This window comes from Nesoenas mayeri, assembly GCF_963082525.1.
Source record: "Nesoenas mayeri genome assembly, chromosome: 2".
NCBI classification, from domain to species: Eukaryota; Metazoa; Chordata; class Aves; order Columbiformes; family Columbidae; genus Nesoenas; species Nesoenas mayeri.
In genome coordinates, this window is record NC_137543.1 from 159703303 (window position 1) to 159731300 (window position 27998).

The window sequence follows — 27998 nt, forward strand, 5'->3', positions numbered from 1 at the left end:
TAACCACAAGTCAGACTTTGATTTTTCATTTCTGATATTAGAAGTGCCCCAGAAAACAAATGCAAACTCATTGGGCCCCTAAAAGCTTCAATTAATGGGCTGAAACAGCAAAAATAACGGAAATACTATTATTCTAGAATGTGGCTGGGAATCTACATATAGAGTGTACATGGATTTGCAAAGAGCAAGGTATAGAAAATTAAGGTTTCCAAGACAACCTTATCTTGTCAAAAGAAAATATACACATCTATGTAAATCCAGATTCTTTTTCTTTTCCTCTGGCGGCATTTGTTCAAAAAATAAAACACATTCCTGAAGTTGAAATTGGAGTGTTTTGGAATTAAAAGGAATATTGAAAGAAAGCATTCATCCTGTTCTAAAGGGTATCAAGAGTCAGCAGACTTCTCTGGGATGTGTCTGGGATTCCACCACCCACCACTGCCCGATGGATGCCTGGAAATGAAGAGCTCATCAGATTATGATTGATCCTCCCTGAGGGTTATTTGGTCTTCAATCAATATAGTTTATACCCTTACTGGAGTCAGCTGTCAACAGATGAGTCAACTACTGAAAAATACATGTGGTCAATCGTGATAAGATTAGCACAGATTGAGAAGTTTCCACCTCTCCAACTCTTAACAAAGGACCAGCAGCTAGAACGAAAAGCAAACTGGTTTTGCCTAAATCAGCTTCAGCATATAAGAAAGAAGAGTTGAGAAATGCCTTCTTAAAAATGGGCTGTGATAACAAGTAATTACTTGACTGTACCCTAAATAAATAAAACATACTGTTGCTTTTCTTCAAGGCTGCTACTTTCTTTTTTAATTTTTTTAATTAAAAAAATCAGCCATTTAAGTGAGGTCTGTTTTATCTTTTCTGAAGGTTTTAATATAATTGAAAGTAGTTTCCAAAGTATTTTCAATATCTTATGAAGTAAAAATCTTCCTAAAGGTAAAAGTTGTTTTAATGTCACCTAGATATCTACTAGCAATCAGAAGTATTTAGATTTTAAGTTGATATTTTTAAGTTTGCTTTTGTCTATTGGAAATTCTACATTATCATTGCCTTAAGAAATTATGTTGAAAACTCCTAAACAGACAGGAATACCAAACACTGACTGTAATTATATTTAGGATTTGGGAACCCCTCAGTACTTTAGGGGAACTGAAAGAAAAGGCACTGAATCTAGGCATATTCTCACACTACTAGCTTTATGTTGCTTTTCTGCTACAATGTGTTGTTATTTTTAATCTAGGTCATATTTAGAAATTAATTTACTAATAAGATCATGTTTAAGTGCTTCTTGACACTTTTAAAGAATGTCTGTTGTTAAATAACCTGCCTTGCTAAAAATTACTCAAAATATTGCTTTTCTAGCGGTACCATAAACATTCTGATTTAAACTTTGACCTTGACTTAGCATCCAATAAACACAACTATAAGTTTTGTAGCATTTTTTTTTAATCATGGTAGTAATATCCCATGACAATTGCTTCTCCATTAAGTCTTAAATCAATGAGCTTGTGCAGAAATGTCAACAGGAGAAGAAAACTTCAACGTCTTCCAGACACCCAACACAGCCCTGATCTTAAGACCAAAGCCTAGATTTGGATCCTGCTCTACAGCATCTGCATCACCTTAATCTTTCTCACAGCTTGGCAGGCTCAGTAGATGATTAAGGACTGGTAGGGACTTCTAGACACCTACAACAAGAAAGATGTAGAGGAGAATTTCTGGGTCCAAAGGGGAGGATGGAGAGAAGGGATATCTGGTATCTCAGGATTCTGTGAAGGAGTAGGAAGAAAGAGGAGAGAGAGTATAGGAATAGCCTGGAGAAGTGGAGAAAGACCTATAGTCCATCTGTCTCCCAACTCCTCAGCCCCTTCCTATGCAGTCAAATTTCCAAATTATCACTGACTTTTTACTCTCTCTGCTCTCTATAAGGAAAATTTTCAGCCAAATCTATTTGCAAGGAGCGGCAAGTTTATTTCACCACAGGCAACCACAATCACACAATCTACAGAATAAAATACAACTACGTGATACATGCAGTAGCTGCCGAGTTGTAAGGGACAAAGATGCCTACCTGTAAACTGTCACTGTCTCACAACTACTCCTAATTCAAAAAGTAAATAATGAGGAAAGCAACAAGAAGAAGAAGCTGAAACAACACTGGCTTTAAATTACCCATAACAATACATCATGGGAAAGAAAAATGTTGTTTCTCCACACAAAGTCTTTGTTAGCACTTAACTAATGGGGCTACATCTCCTCCATCCCCTGGTAACTCAGTTGGAGAGGGCAAAGGGTAGTAATTACAAAGCAGAATTATTTGCAAGGTGTAATGCAATCATTGGCCAAAGGCCAAACAGAAAAAAAAATAACTGTTGAAAACAAGGAACATCTTAAGTTTGGCCTTGAAAATAATAAAGCATAGGAGAAAAACTCATGTGAAGAGGTATTCTACTACCTGAAGCCAGAGGTGATGGACACTCCAGGATGGAGTTTGGTGGAAGGCACAGAAGCATGAGAAACATTAATGAGAAGAAAATGTTCGGCCCACACTGTTGCTCATGAGGGAGTGGAATTGACCCCCAATATTTGCACAGCACACTTGGCCCAGCAAATGAGCTGCAGAGAACAGAGTGCAGGAGGTGAAGGAAAACACTGATTCAGACTGAACTGGTACAAAAGAATAGTTTAAAAGAGCTTAAGAACATAGCACTTCTGATGCTTATTAACAGACTCTCTGAGAGACCCCAGGAACATAAGTGCTGTACATACCAAAGGCTGTCATGGTAATAAGGCCACCAGCTTTTTTTTTTTCACATTAAACTCTACAATTGCATGTGCCCAAGTGTTTGGCTACACATGTCTCTGAGGTAAATCCCACAGTTGCCCCCCTAAAAGAGCTTTGTGCCAAAATATCCTACAACAGTTCACTGGGGTCCTTCAGGACCAGAGTGACCCCACAGTTTTCTTTAACCCAGGTCACTTGACCTGTCTTTCAGTTTTTTCCTGTCAGGCTTTATTACCATGTTTGAGAATTTCCAGCTACTGTTCAAAGCCAACTTTGTGCATCAGATAAAAGCTGGACATGATCAGATAAGACTTCTGTAGTTGTTAGCTTGCCCACATCATTATTCTCTTTCATGATAGTCTTGTCTACACTGACCATTATTTACTCAAAATAATATATTCAACCAATAAACACAATAATAACCTTGACAATTCAGAGTATCCATAAGTGGCATTTACATATCCATAAAGAGCTGTATACTTGTAACAGATAAAGAGGACAGCTATTTTTATTATGCTGATCACCTTGCCCTTGCTACATACAAATATAAACTGTTTAAACACCATCGGGTCTTTTGGGGATTAGCATGGAATAAAGGTATTTGTACAGCATATAATGTTCCAGCCATGATTGGTGTCATGCTAACAAGCATATACTTTCTTTACATCAAAGTATGTGACTGTAACATTTCATAAGGGAAGAGAGTATTTATTAGAGCATGGGGCAGAGAGAGAGGAATTTCAAATCCACTTTTAGCTAAAGTTGTGATCTCAAGTAAATTATCTCCCTTGCCTTTATTTGTATTTCCAATAGGTGCTAAGTAATTACTCACTGTAAACACCTCAGCACTCCCTTCCTCAAAATCATTAGTTCTATTCTCCAGAAGTTCACACCAGCCACCAGAATCCAAATTTAATCCCTTATTTTTCCATGGAGTCATACCTGTGAGTTTCACCTTTGGACCTCCTAAGATTTCTGAAGAAGATCAACTGCAAATATCAACACATAAGAGCTCCAGCTAAAAGCAAAAGCAGTTATATCAATCAATTGGAACGTTCTTATGTTGCACGTGAGCTTGCAAGGTTACCATGGAATATTTAAAACTTCAGCAATGCAAAAATATCAGCTGCTTACTTCTAATTGCTATATTATTAGTGTCAACCAAGTACTGCAGACAGGCTACAGATTGAGAACATCTCAAGTTCAAATGTTCCTCTAGTGATTTGATTGGCTTTGAATTCTTGGCAGATCATCTAACTTTTCACTGTATATAAAACAGACGTAAAAATGTGCATTCCTCAATTTCCATGAATTCTATAAGAATGTTTTCACTATTAAATTTTTAAATTTTAAAATATGGAAAGCTAACTACAGCAAAATATTCCTATTTATTTTAACACCGGAAACAAGAAGTAACCGAAAATCGTGACTTAAAGTAAAATAATCCATAAGGGAGTCAGGCCTCCTGAAAAGAGCCAAAGAGTTAAAATGTGCTCTGAAATCTGCAATGCAGATCAAAAATCAAGTATGCTTTGCTTTTTTCATCTGCGGACTATGGGACTGCATAAAAACAAAGTAATAGAGCTACATAATGCTGCAGACAGTTTTCCTCAACTCTGTGTTTTCTCAAATAAAATGGACAGATTTATTTCATTTTCTCCTGGATTTTGATGCAATTCTAATTATTATAATACCAAAAACCAGAAGGTATAATAATTTCTACTGTGTGTGTTTCCACTGAAGACCCTGTGCTCCCTGTCTCCCTCTTGAAAATGGTCATATAATCTTGTTCTCCAGGTTAGGGAAAAAATAGCCAGAAGTGTAATAACCTCTATAACTATGTTAATTTTGATTGTATTCTTATTAAAAAAAAAAAAACAAACCCAAAAACATTGCTTTTTGTAAAAGTACATATACTAGGTGAATTTCTGTATCACTTATCTCAGAGATTTGTGTCCTAACTAACATAATGAGCTATTTTATAGCAACTCAGAAATATGTATATTTTCTGCTAATAAAAATTTTACTTTTGGGTCCAAGAACACTTCATAGACATTAAATAAAAGAAGAACAGTAATCAGTCAAAACAACATGAGAGAATACCAGCCTGGTCTGAGTGAATTGGACAGTCTCTCCCAAGCAGAAATGACAAGCACTTTACATAGTAACTTGGGCACTTGTTATAAAATAGCATTTTGCCCCTCTGAAGCTCAAGACTTCTAAAATGTCTAGGAGGAATGGGGAAAAAAATAGTGAACATCCTGTATAAATCATTGACTTTATTTATCCATGCTGAAAGTGGAGATTTGAGCAAAGTTTTAAAGTAACTCAAACAAGAGAATGGGATACATTTTTTTTCTGGAGAGATACTCCAAAATCCTAAAACTCAAAGGTTTCAGAGTTCACCCAGTGGCTACTGGAAGACGGACAATTTCAGCATAATGACACTTTTCATTCTTAAAATAATCAGCTGTTTATATGTATTTGCACACATACATGTATATAATTTTATGCATGTACATATCTATATATTAAAAATACTCAACACAACAAATTGCCCAGATAGATAAGAAGCCACCCATTTTAGCCAGAAACCTTGGTTTTAGCTCATAATGCAAATTTCAAAGACCTAACACCCACTGAAGTGTGGCTAAACACAGAGGATTCATCTAAAGATTTCATACACACGTTCACAGTGATGAACTCACAAGCAGTCTCCTTGGGTAGATTAAAAATGAAATTGCAACTCTATCGCCCTTCTGATATTAACTCTTTCACCTTTATTTACACAAAAGGCAGAAAGTAATAGTTTTCCACATGCTGCTAAATTACCTCAGGGATACTTTCAAAGAAATAGAAGGTTCTTAGGAGTGTGATTAATTTCCTATAACTCTAGATATTGCAAAGTAGACATCTGCAGCTGAGTGGAACTTAGGTTGCCTCCATATTCAATGATAAAATAGGTTTGTTTAAAAATATCAGAACAGCCCTATTTGTTCTGACTAAAGGTCCACCTACTACATCTGGTAGACTGTAGATGCCCCATCCCTGGAGACATCCCAGGCCAGGCTGGATGGGGCTCTGAGCAACCTGAGCTGGTGAAGATGTCCCTGCTCATGGCAGGGGTGGCACTGGATGAGCTTTGGAGGTCCCTTCCAACCCAAACTTTTTTGTGATTCTATGATATTCCTGTCTCAAGTGAATGCTTAGGGAAGAACACAAGAACAGAAGACACATAAGCTGTCTCCTAGCCTCCATTAATCTCAGATGATTTCATGAACAAGGTTTCTCTGGTGTGGTAAACCTCTATGCATTTAACAGTGTTAGTAGTCAAGAGATCAGCTTCTAAGTGCTTGGCCTTATGTACCAAGGACACCTGTATAAGTTGCAGTTTCAAGAAGATGAAGACAGAGTCTTACAATGGCACAGTTCCCTATGGTGTTCTTTAGAAGGATTTAGGGAAGACAAACAAATCCACACATAGGCTAGTAGGTTTTTTACAGAAGTGCTATTTAGAGTAATGAAATCCAATTCCTGTAGCACATTAATGGCATTGAGATACCACAAAGCATTTACAACTTTAGGAATCTGTTTCTCATTTATCTCTCTTAGCTATGGGTATGTGCACTTGAGATATTTACATCCATAAACAAACCTTTTGCCTAACATGTTTATGCACAGGAGCAACGTTACTCAGTGGAGTGTATCACTGTAGTGAATAAGTCATACAAGTAAAGATACACTCAGGGTGAAGCGGTTGAACAGTTCAGGTCCTAGTGGCTTACATAAACACTGTTAACATTTCCCATTATCTTTTTCTTATGCAGCCAGCTTCCACACTTTGACACATTCATGAGTAAGATGAATGCCTGGAGGAAAAAAAAAATCTCACAGTTCTTATTTTGTAATGGAATAAGAAAGTTCAACAATACAGAGCTGGAGCTTTACAGGTCAACTTTGCATTTTTACTGGCTTTATGCTTAACTATTTTTTTCATACATGGGACTATACAATAAGTTGTCCCCACATCAGGGCTGAAGGCCAAGGCAAATCAATTCCATACATAACAGAGTTTATTCAGAAAAGGTCGACCAAGTGATGCAGTTGAGAGCTAAACAAGGATGGATGGATAAATCACAAGGATAAATTACAATAGGTAATTTATGCAAGTTGAACCTCTGATTCATTGTCTGTGTTCACATTCTTTTCCATGGCCATGACAGCATCTGTAAATATGAAGCATCCTACCACTTTCTCTTCCTCAGACCAGCCACTGGATTCTCAAACAGCTTTGAGCACATCTTGCAATGTACTAAAAACAGATAGTAGAAGTTCACCTTTTTTATTGCTTTCATTAGATGCTAATGAAGTACAGCAGTGCAGGCAGGTATGAGTTTGTACATAGGGGCCTAAGACACAGAGTTTGCCATTTTATATTCGCAAATAAATAAATGGAGCCCAATCTCACCTCAGTCTGTCTGTATTGTGAATCTGGCTCTGAGTGTGGCTCAAAGACATTCCTCCAAAACAAGCGAGGAAATACCCATTTTGTCAAAAGCAGGAAGACAAAGGCAGGACAACTACTGCATGTCAAAAAGAGCACATCTAGAGGCTCATTCCTGAAGTGGAGAGCCAACTTAGTCATGGGGTCATAAGGGCTTGAGCATTTTACAGAAATCAGAAGCAACAAAGGAAAAATCCCATTCAAGTCCATCTCTCTCATCTCCTAATAACAGTTATCCTTCAGCAATATATATTTTATGTATTCTTTAGAACCACCCATTGTTACAAACAGTGCAGTTTGTAGTATCATTATTATTGTGTGGCTTTACTCTCTAGATCGGCCACAGTGTTATTTCGCTGCTTGAAGGGCTCACTAACCCACAAACCCAGAGAGAAATGTTGATTTGAAGGACAGGAGGTGTTTTCATTTAAGACCAGATTCACTGACGTGATTCCATGTGAAAGGAAAAGGCACTCCATCTGTTTCGTAGAACTTGACAAAATGAGAGGTTCTACAGGGTATATTTTTATCTGCCAAGTGTACAAAAAATGATATCTAATTTAGAAGCCACGTTTGGCAAATGGTATTTATTTTACCAACTGTATAAATTCAAAGATTTAAGTATATTTGATCCAGTGTAGCATGGTAATGGTCATTACTGAAAGTCTGCTGAGAACGTATCATGCAGAAGGGACAGATCCATGGCTAAGGTGTCACTCTTCTGAAATATGAAACAAAACTCAATGGCATTTTCCCACTGTAACATGTTTTTGTTTATGAGCTGTCTGATTTGCATTCCTCTAAAATTTTATACTGTTCACTCTTCCCTTTCCATACTCCCCACAGCATGCCAGGGTGGCAGCATAAAACCACCATGACAATGTCACTGGGTTGATCACTGTAAATGCTGACAGTATCTAATAAGACCATAGAATCTTCCCTGACTCCATACCAGCAGCAACCCTGTCCTACATTCCTCCCTCAGACCCACATACCCAACATCTTAGTGACTCCAGGCAGACTTGCTACAGATTTTATTTTCGGTCAGTTCAGAACTGTTGCCATTGAGAGACTGTTTTGATGAAGATGTTCAGAGGGTTGTTACCTTCCTGTATAATGTAAAGTCTGAGGAAACCGATTACTGATATTTCACTCTATATCACTAGCACTGCTTCCAGTGTAGTTGGTCCCTCTTCTAAGCTAAGCTTACCTTGGTTGGTAGTTTCCTGAGGTTCTGCAAAAACACCCATGGGATCAATGCACTGGTGTAATTTCTTACTGAAACGTGTTTCATATGCAGGATCACAACACAAAGCCAGACCACAAATGATAGCTACTCATGGGGAAACAAAAAGGAAACACTACCAATACACCCCCAAAAACCCAAAAACTCTCTTTGTAGCTCTCATGAATATAACAGCTGTGCACTTTACAACTTCATTTAGGCAGCTTAGAGATTTTTTGCTGTAAATTTTGGAAGAATTTGTCAGTAACTTGCACCCACCCCCCAAAAACCAAACAACCACCGCTGAAATAAAAAGAAAAAACAAACCCACCATAAATATTTAAATGTTTTCTTTGTACAGCAAACATACAAAATAGACGTGGTGCTTAAAGACATGGTTTAGTGGTGGACTTGGTAGTGTTAGACTAATTGTTGGGCTCAATGCCCTTAAGGGTCTTTTCCAACATAAATGATTCTATTATCCTATGATTCTAAATAATCATCTCTCATCAAGCATAGAACTTGTTGGACTGTCTACACAGTTTCTTAATACATGAGAGTTTTTCCATATCCTCAGCTTGGAAGTGCACCATAATTAAGAAATGCAAATTTTTAAATTGTAAGGACCAGTGGTAGCAATACAAGTTGTGCAACAACGTATAACACCATCAGCTTTATTTTGGGAAGCACAAGAAAGTAGTGCCAGACTGCCCAGTATGTCATTTGAGGCAGTAGGAAAGTAAACCAACATCGTCACCTCTATTTAAATAGTGTTATTGCAGCATCTGAAAATAGGAAGACTGCCTGTTTCTTTAGCTCGAGCTTTGATCATACAAACGCTGATGCATTGAGGTTATCTTTATGCCTGTGAGCAGTAACTGGGTTGTGTGGATGTGATGAAAGCACATTCCTAAGCACCCCACAGGCAGCTGCAAGAGCAGCGTCTGGAGCTTCAGCCAGCAAGCTGATGCCAAGAGAGTGCAGAGCATACGTTTCAATGAACAACTCATCCAATGATCATTATAAATAGGAGTGCTCATTGATGTGACCTGCTGGGAAAATCAGAAGGGAAAGAGTGAGAATTACTGCCATGCCATTACCGTGAAGGGATATTGAGAGATGTAATGAGGTCAAATCTTCTGTTTCCAAGAAAAAGAATAGGGCAATGTACAGAAATAAATAACCTCAAGAGCAGTGAAAGCCTCACCTTTGCAGTTTTGGATGGAAAGCAAGTTACCGAATATGTTTGTCTGTCATGAAACTCATCTATTAAAAGAATGATTCATTAAATTTGACTACTAAAAATTAACAACAATCAGCCAAGAAAAATCTACAGCTTGTGTGCTCTCAGCAGCAGGGCCATCAAGGCAAAACTCTCATGACTATTTTTTTGTTTTTGATAGCCAAAGCATCTGTTTTTAAATCCTCTTGTCAGAGATTTCATGTATGCATTCAAGATATAGATGTGGATTTAACTCTTATCTTTCAGACTATATGCTATATGGCACTCAGTTTGCAGATTTTTGTGAAACTCCTCTATGTCTGTATGGGGATGTTTGGATTGAGCTGAACATCTAGTTCAACAGATCTAGTTCACCTAGTGCAACCAATGGAGATCTAAGGAAGGATTCAGATAGCCACACACAGGCACCTGGTGCCACCAGTGCCCTGAGACATCCCTCCATCCAGCAACAGCTCTTCTAGATGGTACAGGACTCTTTTAGATTCCGTATCTTATTTGCCAGCCCTTCAGGTCTTGGTTACACTAAACAAACCTAAAGAAAGAAGATAACTTTCCATACCTTCCCAGTTTTATGCTATTGTAAGTGCTGGAGAAACCCCTAGTATAAGACACTGTCCCAGCAACAAGGGAAATTATGGCAATGTCTGAATGGTATCAGGTTAGTTGGAGACTTGAGTGGCATCTTTGAGGAGTTATGTGTTTGAATCTATCCCTACATACATTCCTGCCACAACACCAACACGTTCCTTAAACCAGAACTTCCCCAGAGACTTGAGAAAACAGCATCAGCCAGATATTGTATAAGCCAGAATTTGTACAGGTGGAACCCTGCACCACTCAGAATCAGGAGATTTACCCCATTTCTGTGAGACAACAGTCTTCTACCGTACTACAAAACTACCAGAATAAGGTCAAGGAACCAACCCCTACCTCAACAGGATCCAGTGACCAGAGGGATCAAATAACTTTTGCTTTCAGTGAATCCCAGAACATCATGAAATTGAATGTGTGACATCTAATCTACTGTCTCTACTGGGTTGTCTGAAGAGCCTTAAACATCGTAAATTTAAATTACAACCTTCAAAATGACTGAAGGGTAAGAAAGAGAAGGAAAATAATAATTTAATTCTTATACTGACCCAATCAGCACAGTAGCACTGGCCATCCATCTTCTACTCTATTTTTTGGACAAAATTCCAGTTTTCAGGTCTTTTGACAAGGTCTTAAAGATTGTGTGGCCAAACATGTCAATGGACCAAAAAGTGGGATCAAAAGATTTCCATGGAGATCAAAAGTGAGCAGGATCAGATGTAAGTCAAGACTTGTAGTCTTTAGTGGAAACATTTTAGATGGGAAAGTCAAAACTCGTGGAATATCAGCATGAACTGAGGACCCACTTCCACTAAGTTTCTATAAAAATTCAAGCTATAACTCAGATCACGTATCATCCAGATATATAGGATTACAGTCATTCAGTCATCCTGGATATTACTTTAACTCTAGCCAAACCATATCAAGCAATTACAACATCAGGAACACCCTCAGCTGAGTTGCTATAGAAAAATCCTGCCATTTCAACCAATTCCTCTTATATATGAAAGCAAAGTAATAATTAAATAAAATTATTCCTCAGATCCACAAATAAAAACATGCATTCTCAGCAAGCTCAAAAGCTGCACCCAAGCAATCATGAAGGTGTCAAACAGGGATTTTTCAAGGAAAAAACACCCAAAAGAGAGAGTAAGTTACCGCCTTACACCTCTGAAAAAAATATTACTTGGTTTAAAACACTTCAGACTGAATTTACAATGTCATTCACTCAGCAATTCAGTGAAATTACACATACATTAAATTCTCAAAAGCACTTCATGCCATCTGTTTGGGATACTTAGTATGAACATATTGGGCGGGGGGAGGTTAGTAATTATAGGGGGAGAAAATAACATATTGGACTAATTAACAGCATCTTCTGGAAAAGAGACAGGGAAGATAACCAATTACACAACTCGAATGTTTACTGCTCTCCCAGCTATAAATAAAGATTGTTCAATATGGCTCTCCTTGGGGTTTTTTTGTTGATTTCCCCCCCACCCCATAAAATATGATATCTGCACTGTGTCAAAGAATGTGAGCCAGAGAAAAGCCTCAGACATTGCAGTCTCCGTGGTCTGGTTCCATGCTGCCCAATGGAGCACACCAATGTTTCAGTGGGATGCATCCTTACTGTTATGAGGGTTCAAAATGAAGGATGCACAGAGCTCACCTAATTTTGGACATAAAAAAATTAGAGTAGTCACAGGAGCTTGTGATCCTTGAATTCCTTTAAAGAAAAAATATTTCATTTCCGCTCCATTTTGGATCTTAGTTTAGGATGAAATTGTGCTTTGGACTTTAACTGTACCAACTAGAACTTTACGGACTATGAAAAGGAGATAACTATATTGTAAACTTCCATTTTTAGTGAGAAAAATCATAGCTGAATAGTCCGGATCTGTTTGAAGATTGCAGAATTGATATGGAAAAGGAACATGTAGTGGTTGGAAGCACCATGTTGGTTATCCACCACATTGAGAAGAGCCCATTGGCCTATACTAAGCAAAAAAAGTGAACTTTTGTCCCTAGTATGTCCCTAAGTTCACTTCACGCTTATGCCTGAGCCTGGGCTGATGTCCAACCTGTCTGAACATGAAGTAGCTTTGGGTTGTACTATGTGTATAAGCCCATGCTCAAAGAAGAGTACACAGGTTCATAGGATTTTGAAGCACGATGCAGAAAGGGCTATGGTCACAAGCATCGTAGGATGGTGTGTTCTAGAAAAGCTGCATGTTGGATTGTCTCTATATGACAGTCAATTTTCATTAACTTCAGAGCAGTGCTTTACCTTTTTGATCAGTGATACCTTACAATGATGTGCAATAGAGGAGAGGCTTCTGCGACTTCTCGCTTCCCTTTTCATACTAAAATGCTATTGCAGTAGCTGCACTCAGCCTGGGAAGACGCTCCGTGTTCATGCATCATGTAAATAGCCCAGAAAACTATTGTTTTGTCAACAAATGAGAAGTAAATTTTTTACCAGCTTCTAAGACAGCCTGGTGTGATTATTTTTTATTTTTTTTTTTTCCAATAGAAGCCCTGGACAAGGAAAAATACATTATGAATTAATGGCAAGTTTTACAATATTATTTGCAAAAATATTCACAAGGCAAAGAATACCTAAAATAAACATCCAGAATTAAGGAAGGTTTCGCAGAACCTCATCTATCATTCTTTTGTGTTCAGCTACAGAATGTGATAGATGGTCATTAAAATTTATACAAGCAAATATAACACGAGGCAGAGTTGCTCCCTGAAACACAATGGCACAAGATGCAAAGCTCAGGCTAGATTCATAATACAGGTCAACACACCATTTATACGCAAATTAACAGGCAGTTAAGGCAACAGAACTTTCAGCCTTCACTCTGTCTTATCTAGATCATCTTATTGTCCCTAAGGAATTGATACAGTCAGATTAAAACACAATTGTTATAATATCAGATACAGAAAGATTTTTTTCTTCCTTCAGCCTCATTTCTTTTGTCATTTCTCAGGGCTGGAGAATGGGCTAAATGATAATATCTACATTATTACAAGATATTTTAAACTTCTTCCTGCATGAAGATTTTCCAGGGGAAAGAGAAGTGAGGGGGAAAGAAACAATCCTGCTTTTTCCCCCAGCAACATCATTAATCGCAGCACACAACCCGCGGTCATCTTACAGAGGAGTGACTCTGAGTATGCCTATCACACTTCTGAAGAAAAGGTGGATATAGTTTGACATCTCTTACAGCATCATTTTTGTGCTGGTGCATTTTAGTCAAGAATCAAAAGCAAGAATCATTGCTGTATGTACTGTATTCTGATTGGAAGGAGTAGAGTTGTTAATGGGATATTGATCTGGCTGAAATAGTCCGGGGTACATCCCTAGCTTATATGAGGTGTCAGTTTGGTCAGAGCACCCCAGTTTCCACAATGACCACCACACAAGGGCTGGATTTTACTAGCACATCTACCTGTCTTCACCTACCCAGCCTGGATGTCCCATTCTGCACTTGGGGAAACGTTGACAGCCTTTGGCAATAAATCTCCACCAGTCTAGATACCGACATTTAAACAGTACTGACCTTCAATGGTCATATCAGTCAGTGAGTACAGTCAGCTTAACAAATTACAAAAAAATCTGTCACTATTAGTTCACATGAAGCTCTTTCCAGGTGTGCAAAATTCAATGCTTTCTTTCCATGTCACAGCAGTGTAGATTGTTGCCAATGAAAACCCAAGGCTGGAGGCACTATGTTTATCTCAGCAAGAAAAGATGTTCCTGGAGCAAGGACACTTTGAAAACAGATCCCACAGTAACAAGAAGCCAACAAGAAATGAAGAAATAAATACCTGTGACATTGGTACGGGCTGACAAAGCTTCACAGTACTTTTCCAGTAGAACAGACAAGGGCAGGTTCACAGAAGACTCACAGTGGAGAACTATCTGGATGAACAGACAGAAACAAACCAAAACAAACAGTAAAGCAGCTGCATGGATAGGTTTTTATCATTCCAATCCTCGGAACTTATACAGCAGTTCCCATTCATAATTAGCTCAGACATCCCATCATGACAGAGAAGATTTACGGTTATAATTGCTCCATGACATCAGACGGCGTTCATCTCACTATATGTAATGAGATGAACCACCTATCCTGGACCTCTTCTTGTGGGAGATAGTCAATAGCATTAACAAAGCTCACAATTTATCTCACCTAAAAGGAGATGCTTAAAATAGAGAAGATGAATCACATCCCATTGAAGATCATGTGTGGGATTTTTCTCAACTAACTTTTAACAGATATATTGCTGCTAAAGATCCTTATACAGTCCAGAGGGAGGGACAAGAATAGGCAAAGGGCAATCCAGAAGGTGTGAGAAAACTATTTTTGTTGTAAGAAAAAGATCACCTATGGAAGGTGATCTTTGGCTCTTTTCAGCCAGTGAAAAAGACAGAAGTTTCTGACCCTCATAATTCAGAGAGTTAACGCCTCCACTGAGGGCAAATGCTATCGAGAAAGCAGTAATAACAAAATGGGCACTTCAAGAACGCTGCAGGTTCAGTACAGGATAATAGTAGTTTTAGGAAATGTATGTTTAGGGTTGAATCCAAGGAATTCATTGTCATTTTCACACTCAAAAATTAAATTACTGAAGTGCCCACTGCAGACAGAGGAGAGAAGACCACAGAACTGTACATCTCAACGTACAGCTGAGCTGGGGTACTGCTTGGAGCAAGCTCTTTAAAAGCCCTTTAAGAAAGGCAGAACTAAATGTTGTAAGCAAATTCAGGAGTGACACACCAGTGACAGAAACTTCCATTTTCAAACTGTGGAACAAAATCTTCCTGACTGTTTCTGAGGGGATATAAAGCCGTGGTAACACACAAAATGCCTTTGCTTTCCTATTTATGCAGAGTGACACTAATATAATAGAGGCAGCTTTTGCTCAAGGAAATGACCATACTCCTTGAATGCTGATGTTACATTTCAGTGCTTTAAGGTGCATTAAGTGACTGCAGAACCCTTTTTATGCCACTGAATTCCTTGCTGCTTAATAAGAAGTGGAGTAAATTATCATGACAATAGAATCCACCAGCAATGTTGGTCTCTAAAGAAGAACTATTCTTTGTACAATACCATTTCTATCTACTTCTCACTCTGTTGCTATTTTACAAAATAGGAAGTCTTGAAATAAAATAATAGAATAATCAAATCATAGAATTGTTCTGGTTGAAAGAGACCCTTAAGATCATTGAGTCCAACCATAAACTATCTCTAGCACTAAACCATGTCCCTAAGAGCCTCATCTATACATCTTTTATACACCTACAGGGATGGTGACTCTACCACTTCCCTGGGCAGCCTGTTCAACTGCTTCACAACTCTTTCTATGAAGAATTGTTTCCTGATATTCAATCTGAACCCTCCCTGGTACAACCTGAGGACATTTTCAAACAAAAAACCTTTCTCAGACTTTATTCTTTTCAAGTAAACAGCAAGGTGCTGTTTTCCTCCAGGAAGACTCAAACTCCCACCTCCCATCACAAAACCTTTTAGGGCACTGACCATGCATGGTCAAGCCATGGAGACAGGGAAAGGCAATGGCTCTGTTCTTCAGTCAGGGCCATATCATAAGGCACAGAACTCCAAATGAGCCTTCCAAAAAGCAGTGGTCATATCAACCCAGTCACACGAGGTGAGATAACAGAAGCATTTCTTCCCATTTCTTCCCTTCTGTCCCTCCACTCATCTGCTACTTCACAGGCCAAAGCGCTGTCTCACTTCAAAGAAGAAACTCGAGACATCTCCATGTACTGTAAATACATGGCATGTTCAGCTGTCCACTTCGTAAGATGATGGGAACAAACAGACAGAGGTCTAGTTCAGCGCAGGGTGTGTAGGAACAGGAAAGGTTAAATGTCACATTTGCTTTAGGGTCAACTTAGGTTCATTTGGCTAGAGGGAAAAGTGCCTTCTACATACTATGTTACTTTTGCTTTCATTTTCTCTCCACTAACCACAGTTAGCAGCTTTCTTTAGTGTGATACTTTATAAAAAATGTATTTAAAGCAGACAAGACCCAAGAGCCTAAAAAAACTCTTAAAAAAATAAAGAACAGCAAAAAAAAAAAGAGAAACATTTAAGTAAAGTAGAATTTTAAAGATAAATAATTATGGTGTGATAATTATAAATAATTATGGTGTGAACTGTGGGGCTGTCCTATGTATGGACAGGAGTTTAACCAGATGATCCTTGTGGATCCCTTCCAACTCAGGACATTCTATGATTCTATGATCCTAATCGGCCCATGACTGTGTATGTACTTTGAAATATTAGTTGCTGTAACACAGTACTTTACTCAAACTGCTACTTTTCCATGACCTTTTCCCATCAAATCAGTTCTACTTTGTCTCACACATTTACCTGAAACAGACACAGAAATGTCTGTCTTAATTTCTCTAAGCCACTATGGACATTTATACAAATAAAAATAATGCACTGATCCAGAGAGTAAGGTGAAAAGGAGCCCTTTACTTTCTAAAGCAAGGGCACCAAGTACTAGTCTGTAGGACACTTCTGCCACTCCAGAGCAATATGTAGAGTCCTTGGTCAAATTTCTGTTCGAATCTGAGAGGACTTGTAGAAAAGGAGTGGATGAATTTTTCTAGTGTGTCACTGCACCTCCCATGGCCATTTTGTTAGATCTTTCCCCTTGGTCATGGCCACCACTCTTCATTAATCCGTGAAAGGTCTTTATCTCCATCAGAGGGTATGCAGTTACGAGACACAACCGGAGGAACTCACCCTAAGATCACCTCTAGATATAGGAACACCACATGAAAAGGGCAACAACCTAAGAGTAATATATTGTTATGTCACATTGTTAGAAGTTGTAAGGCACTAATAGTAGTGTGTGGTCTTCTGAAAACAGAAGGGTTCCAACCTTGCATACCTTTATTTGTGCAGAATTTACTATTTGTCACACAAGTGCTCTCATAAATTACCAACATGAAGTCATAAAAACACATATGTAACATTATATCATATATATGTAACATGACTCGATGGAACCATATGGAGAGCTCTGGGCATAGACAAATACCTGACCCATCATGGTGTTGCCTCCTCTCAGTTTCTAACAGAATTTGTGGTTGTTTCATGCAGATTAGAGAGGACTTGTGACTTCACTTTAAAAAACAACATAGAGTCCTGGGGGGAGTGATTATTGTGTTCCTAAATAATTATATGTATATATATATGTATGTATACATATATGTATGTGTATATATATGTATATATATGTGTGTATACATATATGTGTGTATATATATGTATATATAAGCAAATTAACACCTGTATTGTAATTTAATTGCATTGCAAGTTGTTTCCTTCTCTTGTATATGTAAGAAATGGCTACAGCAACATAAACAAGCCCCACAGCTGTGAATAGGATTCAAAACTAACTGCAGGTGTGGGGCTACCACAGAGATACAAGGGGCAGCATCTTGTAAGTTTAAATATCCAGTAAAAAGAAGCAGCAGAGCAGGTGGAGTCAAGACAACTGAAACATGAGGGAAAGAGTTGAAGTGGCAAAGGATGACACAGGACAGCACAATGTGTGTCACCGAGGTAGGGGAGGGAAGCTCAAGAGGCAGCAAATGCTTCCAAACATGGACAGATGCTTAAACTACGCTTTCCCATTCTCACGTAAGAACTCCCAGATACTATATTCTAGTTGTCTAATAAAAGACAGCTTTTCACAGAAAACTGTTACGCCTCCTTGTAAAACATGTGCCAATGGCTTACTGAGAAAAGACAGAGGTGCTGACATCAGAGACATAGTCTAAAGAACAGAACAAAAATTCTCCTTTTCTAGCATCTAGTACTTACGAGGACCTAAAGAAATCCAGCCCATGGAACTGTAACAGCAGCTCATCAGAAAGTCACTCACAGAAAAGCTGTGGGATTTATCTCAGATAGCACAGACTTCACAACAGAGAGCAGCAGCTGAGCTGATCACATGGGAAATTCCTTTGCAATTCAGAAGAGAAGTAGGAAATTTTCAGGTGTGGTTCATTTGCCATATTTTAAGTCTCCACTGACTGCATTTGCTGCCTCTCACCCCCTACTATAAGGACAGAGTAACTTAGATGAATCCTTCCTAAATTTTCTTTGGCTGCTACACACAAAAGGAGAGTCAAAATATTCTTAGAGGTGACAGCTACAGGAGACAGGAACACATCACCATCTTATCAAATTATCTGAACTATTACTGTTTTCTTTGTTTTCCTAAGCAAGATGAAGTGACCTTCTAATACCAAACAACTTTGTAGTTATGAACCACAAAATGTGCTCAGTGTATAGTTGACAAGAGAAGGTTCCATGTCGTGCCTCCATTGCCACATAAAAATGAAGTCTCGGTCTAAACAAGAAATCTGTACTCCTTATAAAATCAAAGTAATTTCCCCTCCTGAGTAGACATCTACAGGAATGGCATAGATTATGTTAGGAGAATGCTTATTCCTACCCTCCATTTCTGCGAAGTAGCACTGTGGTTGAGACTCCTGCTGCACCTTCTCCCAGGGATTGCTGTAAAACATCTGGGAGCACTGAGACCATAAATTCTACCTTGTTTTACGATCAACAGTGCAATGAAATTGTCTTCAGCCCACAGAAAGCTGCTACTTCATAGTTTTGCCCCAGAGCGAAAAGAGGAAAGGAAAGGAAAGAAGAAAGGGAAGGAAAGGAAAGAAGAAAGGGAAGGGAAGGGAAGGGAAGGGAAGGAAAGGAAAGGAAAGGAAAGGAAAGGAAAGGAAAGGAAAGGAAAGGAAAGGAAAGGAAAGGAAAGGAAAAAAGAAAAGAAGAGAAAAGAGGAGAAAAGAGAAAACCTGTATTTAATTTTTAGTTTTTTAATTAAACAATTAAAATAAACTAATCTGAAAAATACTCCTGGCTCGAATGTAATCTTATTAATCAAAGCTCTCCAAATGCAGCATTTCTAAAATGAGACTGAGTGTTCATCTGAATGTTTGGGGAGGACTGACTCAGACCAGGGGCCCAATTGAATGCATAAACTATGAAGTTTGTGTCTATGGAAGCTCAGTTTAGAGAAACAGATGCATATAACTTCGCCATGCAAATATAATTAGTGAGAGGGCTCAATGCAGCAAAATCAAAGCAAATCCCACATTTCCTTGACAAAACCCATACTCTCTTCATATACAGCCAGGGAGTTTCCAGGGCAGGTGGCATCTGGAAAGTTTTACGGAGGTTCCTGCCATCACCAGTATTTGTGTGTGAAAACAGATGCTTTGGGAAAACACCAGGTATTCAGCAGAATGCACTTAAATGCCAACATTCATCTGAGCAGCTCCTTCTCTCTAATAAGAGATGGCAATATGTGGGGTGGAGTGAGGAGAGCCAGAATATTTGCTGACTACTAATCACCCGAAGGCATATGCACAACCAGGGGAGTGAAGAACGCTGCTTAAAGAGGAAAACAGAGGACACCCTGGGAGAAGAGGGGAAAGCAGTCTTCTCTGTGGCCAGGATGGATTTATATTCGCTGTCATTTGGTTACTTCATGCACAAGATGTACGCAAAAGAGATGCTTATTAAAGGACAGTGCTAAGAGGGACAGAATGGTTGACAGGCTGCCCAGGGAACTGGTGGAGTCACCATTTCTGAAGGGGTTTAAAAGGCGTTTAGACAAGGTTCTTAGGGACATGATTTAGTGCTGGAGTTAGGTTAGGTTATGGTTGCACTCGATCCTGAGAGTGTCTTTCATCCAAAATGATTCTATGATTCTATGAAATACTTTGCTTGTTGAAGAACCAAGAAAGATCAGTCCTCTTCTTCAAGACATCTTCGGCTTTTCTCAGCTCAGTAATGTTGTTGGTACAACAGCATTCAGCAGTACACAATCGTTTGGTTCTGCTTCACCAGAAAAATAATTTCCATTTGTGATAGAAGGTAAAATTACAAGTTTCCACAGGAACCTGCAACCTGAAACCTGAGTCAGCTAAGGTTCCAGTAAAAGGAAAGAGTGTTAGCACAGTTCAAGAAAACCAGTCTCCTTTTCAAGTCATCCTTCAGCCCTTTCAACTCCCTGTCATTGCTTGTCTCTAAGTTAATCCAAGCGGCTAGATAAAATAGTAATGCTACTCTGCCAGCACATTCCCACCTAAAAAAATGGTAAAAACCCATCTCCTATTCTGGATCAAGACTTCAGTCAGCTAGTGATATCTTCTCTCACCGTCCATGGAATGTTGACAATGGTGCCTCTCTATCCCCCATAAAATGATTCTTTGACCCAAGACTCACGAAAGGTCACAGCTGATGACCAGTGTCACCTCACTGGTTCATTCTTCTCTTTCCTTCTATTGCTTCTTCCTTAAGCTGCTAGATCTTGGGCTGGAGCCCACCTTTAGTATTTGGAAAGCACGTAGCACACTGAAATTTAACTCCAAGACTGGAATAAGAGAAGGTCTAACAACAGTCTTTCACCACCTGAAGGGGAATTACAGAGGGGTCAGACTTTTCTCAGAAGTTTACAGACAAAGGGCAAAAGACAGATATTATTCACAAGTTGCAGCAAGAGGAAATCTCACAGGGATGAAGCAAAAATAATGCACCATAGTAATGGCTGAACATCAGAAAAGAAATTCAGAGATGTTGTGAAAAGAGGTTCAGAGACACTGTGAAATCCCCATATTTGTAGATTTTCACAAGTAAACTGGATGACGCCCTGAGCAACGTGATCTGGTTTTGGAATTAGCTCTGCTTTGAGAAGGATGTTGGACAAGAGACCTCTAGCACTTCTTTCCAGCATAAATTATTTTTTCATTCCTTGATTCTAGGACATACAGTTCCTGTAGTAAAAAGAATAATAGATAATAGTTACTTCCAAATCCTTTATATTGGCAATGCTGTAATTAACAGTTTAGAGGGTGTATCTTGAACATTGTTTTCTTCACTCAGGTTTCTAATATTTTCAACTCTGTTCACCTAATCATAATTAAAATATGTCAAATACTAAACCCCTCCAGGGATGGTGACTCCACTACTCCCCTGGGCAGCCTGTTCCAATGCCTGACAACCCTTTCCAGGAAGAAATTTTTCCTAATATCCAATCTAAACCTCTTCTGGCACAACTTGAGGCCATTTCCTCTTGTCCTATCACTTGCTACTTGGGAGAAGAGACCAACCCCCTCCATGCTCCAAGCTCCTTTCAGGCAGTTCAGAGATCAGAAGGTCTCCCCTCAGCTCCTGTTCTCCAGCTGAACCCCCCAGGTCCCTCAGCCGCTCCCATCATACTTGTGCTCCAGCCCCTCACCAGCTCCGTTCCCTTCTCTGATCTCGCTCCAGCACCTCAAGGCCTTTCTTGGCATAAGGGGCCCAAAACTGCCCCCAGAATTCGAGGTTTGACCTCCCCAGTGCCCAGTACAGGGGACGGTCACTGCTCTGGTCCTGCTGGCCACACTATTCCTGATATAAGCCAGGACGTTGGTGGCCTTTTTGGCCACCTGGGCACACACTAGCTCATGTTCAGCCACTGTTGATCAACACCCTCAGGTCCTTTTCCTGCAGGCAGCTTTCCAGGTGCTCTTCCCAAGCCCGTAGCTTTCATGGGGTTGTTGTGACCCAAGTGCAGAAGAGTTACTCCTGTGATGGCTGCACAACAAAGCACAACCGTGGATGCTGGCTCATGGACTACCTCTGCTTCTGCTGGCATGAACCTCCTGAAACCCAAGCTGTGTCTGGGCTGTGGAGTCTGCTACTGCCACTCAAAGGGAATTGATACTTTAGTCCATGCATTGAGACGGCTGCTAGCAGAGCCTGGCTGGCAGCCCCGTGGGCAACCTGATCGGACTCATCAGCACGCTTCCTTCAATTCGCTTTCGCCTTCTTTCCTCCTTCTTCCCAGAACTTCCTTTCCACTGTAAAAGCCACCGCTGCTAGAGGACAGCACTCCCAAAATTAAGTCAGCGCAGAGATAACAGCACTTAAAAAGCCCCCCTTGTCCCAGGAACCTAGGTAACAGCAAGAGAGATTGTCCCATAGCCCTCAGAGGCAGGTGGCTCCTTTCCAGTTCTCTGGCACTTCAGCTACTATTACCAGGGCAAGAGTTTAGCATTGCAGTGAGGACAGCTAATGTATTTTAATCTCCATCTGCATTGCTCACAATTTACTTTCCCGGCATACACAACCCAGAGTGAATAGTTATTCAGCCAGGATTACGCAAAAATTTGTAGAGCTTTAATTAGTTTCAATTTCCTACAGCTCTGTTGAAGAAGTATGTTTCAAGTTTTGAAATATCAAATGGATTTTCTTTCTCATTTAGTGAAAACAAACCATGTTTCTTTACAAACACACGCTGTTTAATTGATCATTCTTGGACAAGGACACCTTCTAAGTTCTCCACCCATTTAGGGCCACAATAAAGCTGTCAATCTGGGGAAGAAGACGTGCAGGAGCAGCACGGTGCCAGCTCCTGACTCTCAATGTGGGCTCACTCGCACAGCAATGAGGGACTATGAGCCAAAGGTCAGGAGAGAATGTCAAAACCCACCTCTGTGAACTGGCTTTCTCAGAACGTCATTGTCACTGCTACAGCATTTCCCAAATGGCACAGCCTTGGTCAAGATCATGCAGAGCCGGCAGAACTTCTGCTTGTCAGAGCCAGTCGAAACGAACCCAGGCCCAGAGAACTGCTCAGGACTTATGAAAGCATGACATGCTATTTGCCAAAGAGCCTTATAGGAAAGTTATCCCTACACTGGCACCAGAAAATGGAAGTGTAATTTTCATAGAATCATAGAATAGTTTGGGTTGAAGGGACCTTCACAGATCATTCAGTGCCACCCCTGCCATGAGCAGGGACATCTTCACCAGCTCAGGTTGCTCAGAGCCCCGTCCAGCCTGGCCTGGGATGTCTCCAGGGATGGTTCATCCACCACCTCTCTGGTCAACCTATTCCAGTATTTTACCATCCTCATTCATACATTTGGACATGACTGATTAAATTGAAACAGCTGTTAATCTGAAGGACCATATTTGTTAGCTGACTGACTGCAATGGTGAAAGACTAGTTTGTCTTTGCCTTCTCTTATAAAAAGAGCCATAGAAAAAAAATTATCCAGCTCTTCAGAGAAAAAAATAAAACACATAAAGCTCTTTACCCAACACTCACCAGCTCGTATCAAATACAGTTATTTTAAAAGCTGTTAAGATTAAAAAACAGATTAGCAGTAATTCTTTATAAAGAATTTTTTTGATAAAGCAAAGCAGGAGAATACATTTAGTTATGAATAGAAAGATAACGAGGCAAAGACAACGTTGATGCAATGCTTTGACACATATCAGTGTCTCTAAATGACACAAGGAGTTGCTGTGTGGCTCGCTGGACAGCTCCAGCTTTACATCCAAGAATTAATGTTTGCACTTAAGGGAGAACAGGCTCCTTTTGGGATTAAAATTGGTGTAGGCTAAAAGAAAGAAGGGTGTGTATATACAAAAAGATTTGATCTATCTGTTTCAGTTTATAGACATAGAGTGGAAAAGTAAATCCCTGCAAAAATGTCATTTACTGGATAAAATTGTAATCTAAAGTAAACCAGCCTTTCTCCAAAGCCTCCTCCTTGGGTTTGCAGTGCTGCAAGCCGGAAAGTAACATAAACTAAAAAGGATCAAATTCAGCCTTTTCTTACTATCCCCATTTCCTCTTCCAGCCAAAAAAGAAATCTGAAGAGCTATTAAAACAATACGAAAATGTGCCAATGTTTAGTAATATTTTTAAATATTTTATTTAATATTATATAGAACAAAATGAAAATAAAAAGAAAACAAACTTTAAAAGTTGATATCATCCACTCCCTTGTTTTCTCATTGTGAATCTCTCTGATCATCATATCACCAGCAGGATCCCACAGTAATCTCTGGCACAACGAAAGCTGATCTCTCAATTCAAAGCAATGAAGAGTTTGTCTGAGAGGAAAATGCCTCCCTCAGTCACTCATTGAGAACCATAAGCAATGGGAGCACAGCATACTCCATCTAAGCTAATAAATCTGACAGTGCAAAGGTCTGGTTTAACTACTTAATCATTTATACTGCTAAATTTTTAGAGTGGTTCCTGGCCTCGTTTTTGCCCCAAGCAATCTAGTGGTATCTCAAACAGTTCCAGTGAAGGATGTGCAAGTCAAGCTGCACCACAGACTGTTCGCAATAGTCAGTTTGCACACACGCTCCTCATTTTAGAAGCTGAAGGAGCTCAATAGCATGGCCAGAAGCCACTCTCTGGCATTTGGATTGAAGGCTGAAGAGCTGTCCTGATTATCTTAATATACTAGTAGAGATAGAACCTATGAGACTGAAACTAAATAAGCATGTAGCTCTGCTAGAGAATGCTCTGCAATGACATCCCCGCACTCTTTTCCTCCACCATCTTTGGCAGAGGTACAGCTGCTCTCTGGTTTGCAACACGATAGCCACAGAGTTGAGAAGACTTAATCGTTCCTTCTCTTCCACTCTTGACAGAACAATAATATATAAGCAGATTCCTTATATGAACAAAAGCTAAAGGCTGCTTGCTTTCTAGCTGAGGGCAGCTATGAATATCACTGAAACATTTCATGGCCAAACTACATGCTATCCAACATCAGACGTTCATCCTTGCACACAATTGCCTCCCTCAAACATCCAGTAACTACCACAAGATGGATATAGATTTAAACCCTGCCAAAGTACTCCCCTCATGATGAGATGTTTATGCTGCATTAATTCACAGAGGGACTGAATTTCGGCAGTCTCACATTAGGAATATTCTTTAAGTTGTCACCACTGGCTGATAAACTCAAACTGCTGTGGCTGTTTTAGGAGCTCCAGGAGATTATACGAATTATAGCAAGCTTTGCTTTTGTTTTTTATTAATACCCCCCCCTCCAAATTACTTGAACTCAGCAAGGACATTTTGATATAGATCAAAATGTCAAAAGATTCATTTGCTCTTGTTTTATGTTTTTTTGTTTGTTTTTCACATTCAAGTCAATGCATTTTCCAGTGTATCATATGTACTGAAACCCTTTAAGAGAGCATAAATCTCAGAGCCCGCTGTGCAAGTCTTCACCCTTTTGCTGATCAGCCCTGTGAAATCTGACAGGTCATTTGCACCAGCATTTTTACGTGGCAGATCTGATTTTGTACTAGAAAGTTGCCTCATTTCCTAAGTGTTGCAAACCTGCAGTTGCCATAAAACACAATTGCTTAGCTGCTGTGAAAACTTAAGCTCCCTTAATCGTATGAGGGCCTGTTCCCACAAGCAGCTCTGCCTTTTCTCAAATCCACAAATGTGAATAGAGCCATTGACTTTGAGTCAATTTTCAAGTGTTTTCAAGTCAAACAGGAACTTAAGAGCTTTGGATTTGAGCCAGAGTTTTAAAATATTGCTCTTAAGCTTCTTGGTGCATAGTTTCATCCAGCTGTAAAGCAGAGATACAGATTCACCAGCAACATTTGCAGAGGAAAACACACCCCCAAAGAACAGAAAAAACTCGGCTTTTGCTACAGCTGCAGCAACAAGAGCTGTTCTATACATGAGGATGAAGATCGTCTTCCAGCACATTATTTCCACATATCACAAAGGCGAACACATGAGTCTGTATCAGACACAAGTAGCTACATCAAAACAAGCTTCTCCATATAAGAACACTCACAATTACCCTCCAAGCACACATTTCTCTTGGACTAAATGCAGTTTATGGAAACTTGACATTTTGAGTCTTAATCTGCATTGCCTTTTGTTTTTAAAGCAGCAGCCCAATTACAAAAATGTACAAGGGGACTGGAAAACTGCCCATAGGTTACATCTACAGGGGAAGCGCACAACGTATTTTGATTCATTGAAAAATAATTACCCTGGCAGCTCTCGGTACCTGGGCACTTTTTACAACCTCACTGTCAAGTCCCCCTCTCTGAGCATAAACTGAAATAATTTTATAGACCAAAAGAAACCAGTAAGTGAAAACATAGTCTGGGAGAGAAGAGAAATGATGAAAGAGATTGGGAAGAACTGTTTTGGGATTGAAAATAGCAAGTTTGTAGACCCATGCCACTATGATCCTATGTGCGCTGATCTCTGACTGGGGAAAAAGACACAGGTAGAGTTGAGAAAATATTCTCTGTCTTCTAAGAAAGCTACGGTAAAGCTTTTAATATTAAGTTGCTGCTTGCCTTTGGAGCCTTTTGCTTTCCCAGACCTGGCTTCTCTCTACCTTTCTTTGTAAACTAAGGAGTAGAAAAACAAACAAAGAAACTAACAAACAAAAACATAAGGAAATAGAACAGATTCTTTTTCTTAAGGAAATGTTAAAAATGGGCCAATTAAACTACAGTCCAGAAGGATCACTGTCACTTTTTTAATGCTGCGGGAACAGCCTTTATAAATTCTGCACAAAATCAATGAACCTCCTGCTTAATCTCTCACTTTTGATTTGTAAGTATCACTCACCACACTTAAAACTATCACTTGAAACAAATAAGACATGCAAGAAGTCAGTCTGACTTAGGAGTATGGGCTGAGAAAGCTGTTCTAAGTCCAGTCGGACACAGACCAATCTTAATCTCCACCTCATCCCAGCATCACCCAGGGGGAGGTTCGTGATGGAGAAGGACCAGGAGGAAGAGCCTCTCGTACATTTTGCTCAAGCGAAACTCAGAGCAAACACTGGGATGGATGCAGAGGCTGAGCCCTGCCCTTCCCTACCACTTTTTGCTGATCCCTGCGGTGAAAAAGACAAATTCTGGGAGAAGAGGGACCGGGGAGAGAGTTTGGGGACAATGGGCACCAGATGTGGCCACACACTGTCCCAGTGAATTGAGTGGTGGCAGGAAAACCCCTTTTCTCTGGGGCAGGCAGCTGTGACTCCAGTGGGGTCCCTGTGGTGGACATTTCTGGCAAGGATGGGGAACGGGGAGGTGGCAACTTCACAGGGAAGCGTCATGAGTTCTGAGAAGACCCAGAGGTGAGCGGCCATGGGGTATTTCAGGGCCTGGAGATGGGGGGGAACCTGTAAGGGTGCAGGTAATGACCCCGGGACAGATCTCTCAGAGCCCGGGCACAGGCAGGAGCTGTAAGGAAGCAGGTAGCGGTCCCCGGACAGATCCCTCAGAGCCCGGGGACGAACCGCATCTGCGAGGGAGCGGGGAACGCTCCCCGGGACGGGTCCCCCAGCACCTGGAGGCAGGCGGGATCTGTGAGGTTCCTGAACCCGAGTGGGTTCCCTGCGGTCGCGGGGCGTCCCCTCCCTCCTTCCTCCTTCCCTACCCCGCACCACCCGCCCTTCCCCGGCCTCGGCACTTACGGGCAAGAGCAGGAGCGCGGCGGTCGCTGCGGCCGGGAGGCTGCGCTGCGGCGCTCGCCCCGCCATGGGGCCGGCGGGCTGGCGGGGGGGTGCTCCCCGGGGCTGGCGCTGCCCGCTCAGCCGGAGCCTCCGCGCTGCCCCGGCGCTGGCATCTCCCCCAACACCTCCCCGCTGCTGCCCTTGACCCCTGCCCGCCGCCGAGGAGCCGGCCCCAGCGCCACCGGCGTGTCCCAGGGCAAACCCCCGGGAGGGAGGGAGGGAGCCGGGCGGGGGAGCCAAGCC

General features: G+C 40.4%; 1 protein-coding gene across 1 annotated transcript in view; it reads right to left on the reverse strand.

Moving 5' to 3' along the window:
- CRHR2 (corticotropin releasing hormone receptor 2) overlaps positions 1-27782 on the reverse strand; it is a gene marked incomplete at both ends in the record, with an annotated part of 147920 nt that extends 120138 nt beyond the window's left edge. Inside the window, 2 exons of the mRNA XM_080339519.1 lie at positions 14204-14297; positions 27717-27782. Of these exons, the coding sequence (XP_080195645.1) occupies positions 14204-14297; positions 27717-27782 (160 nt within the window). The remainder of the gene's footprint in view (positions 1-14203; positions 14298-27716) is intronic.
- Between the last annotated feature and the right edge of the window lie 216 nt (positions 27783-27998).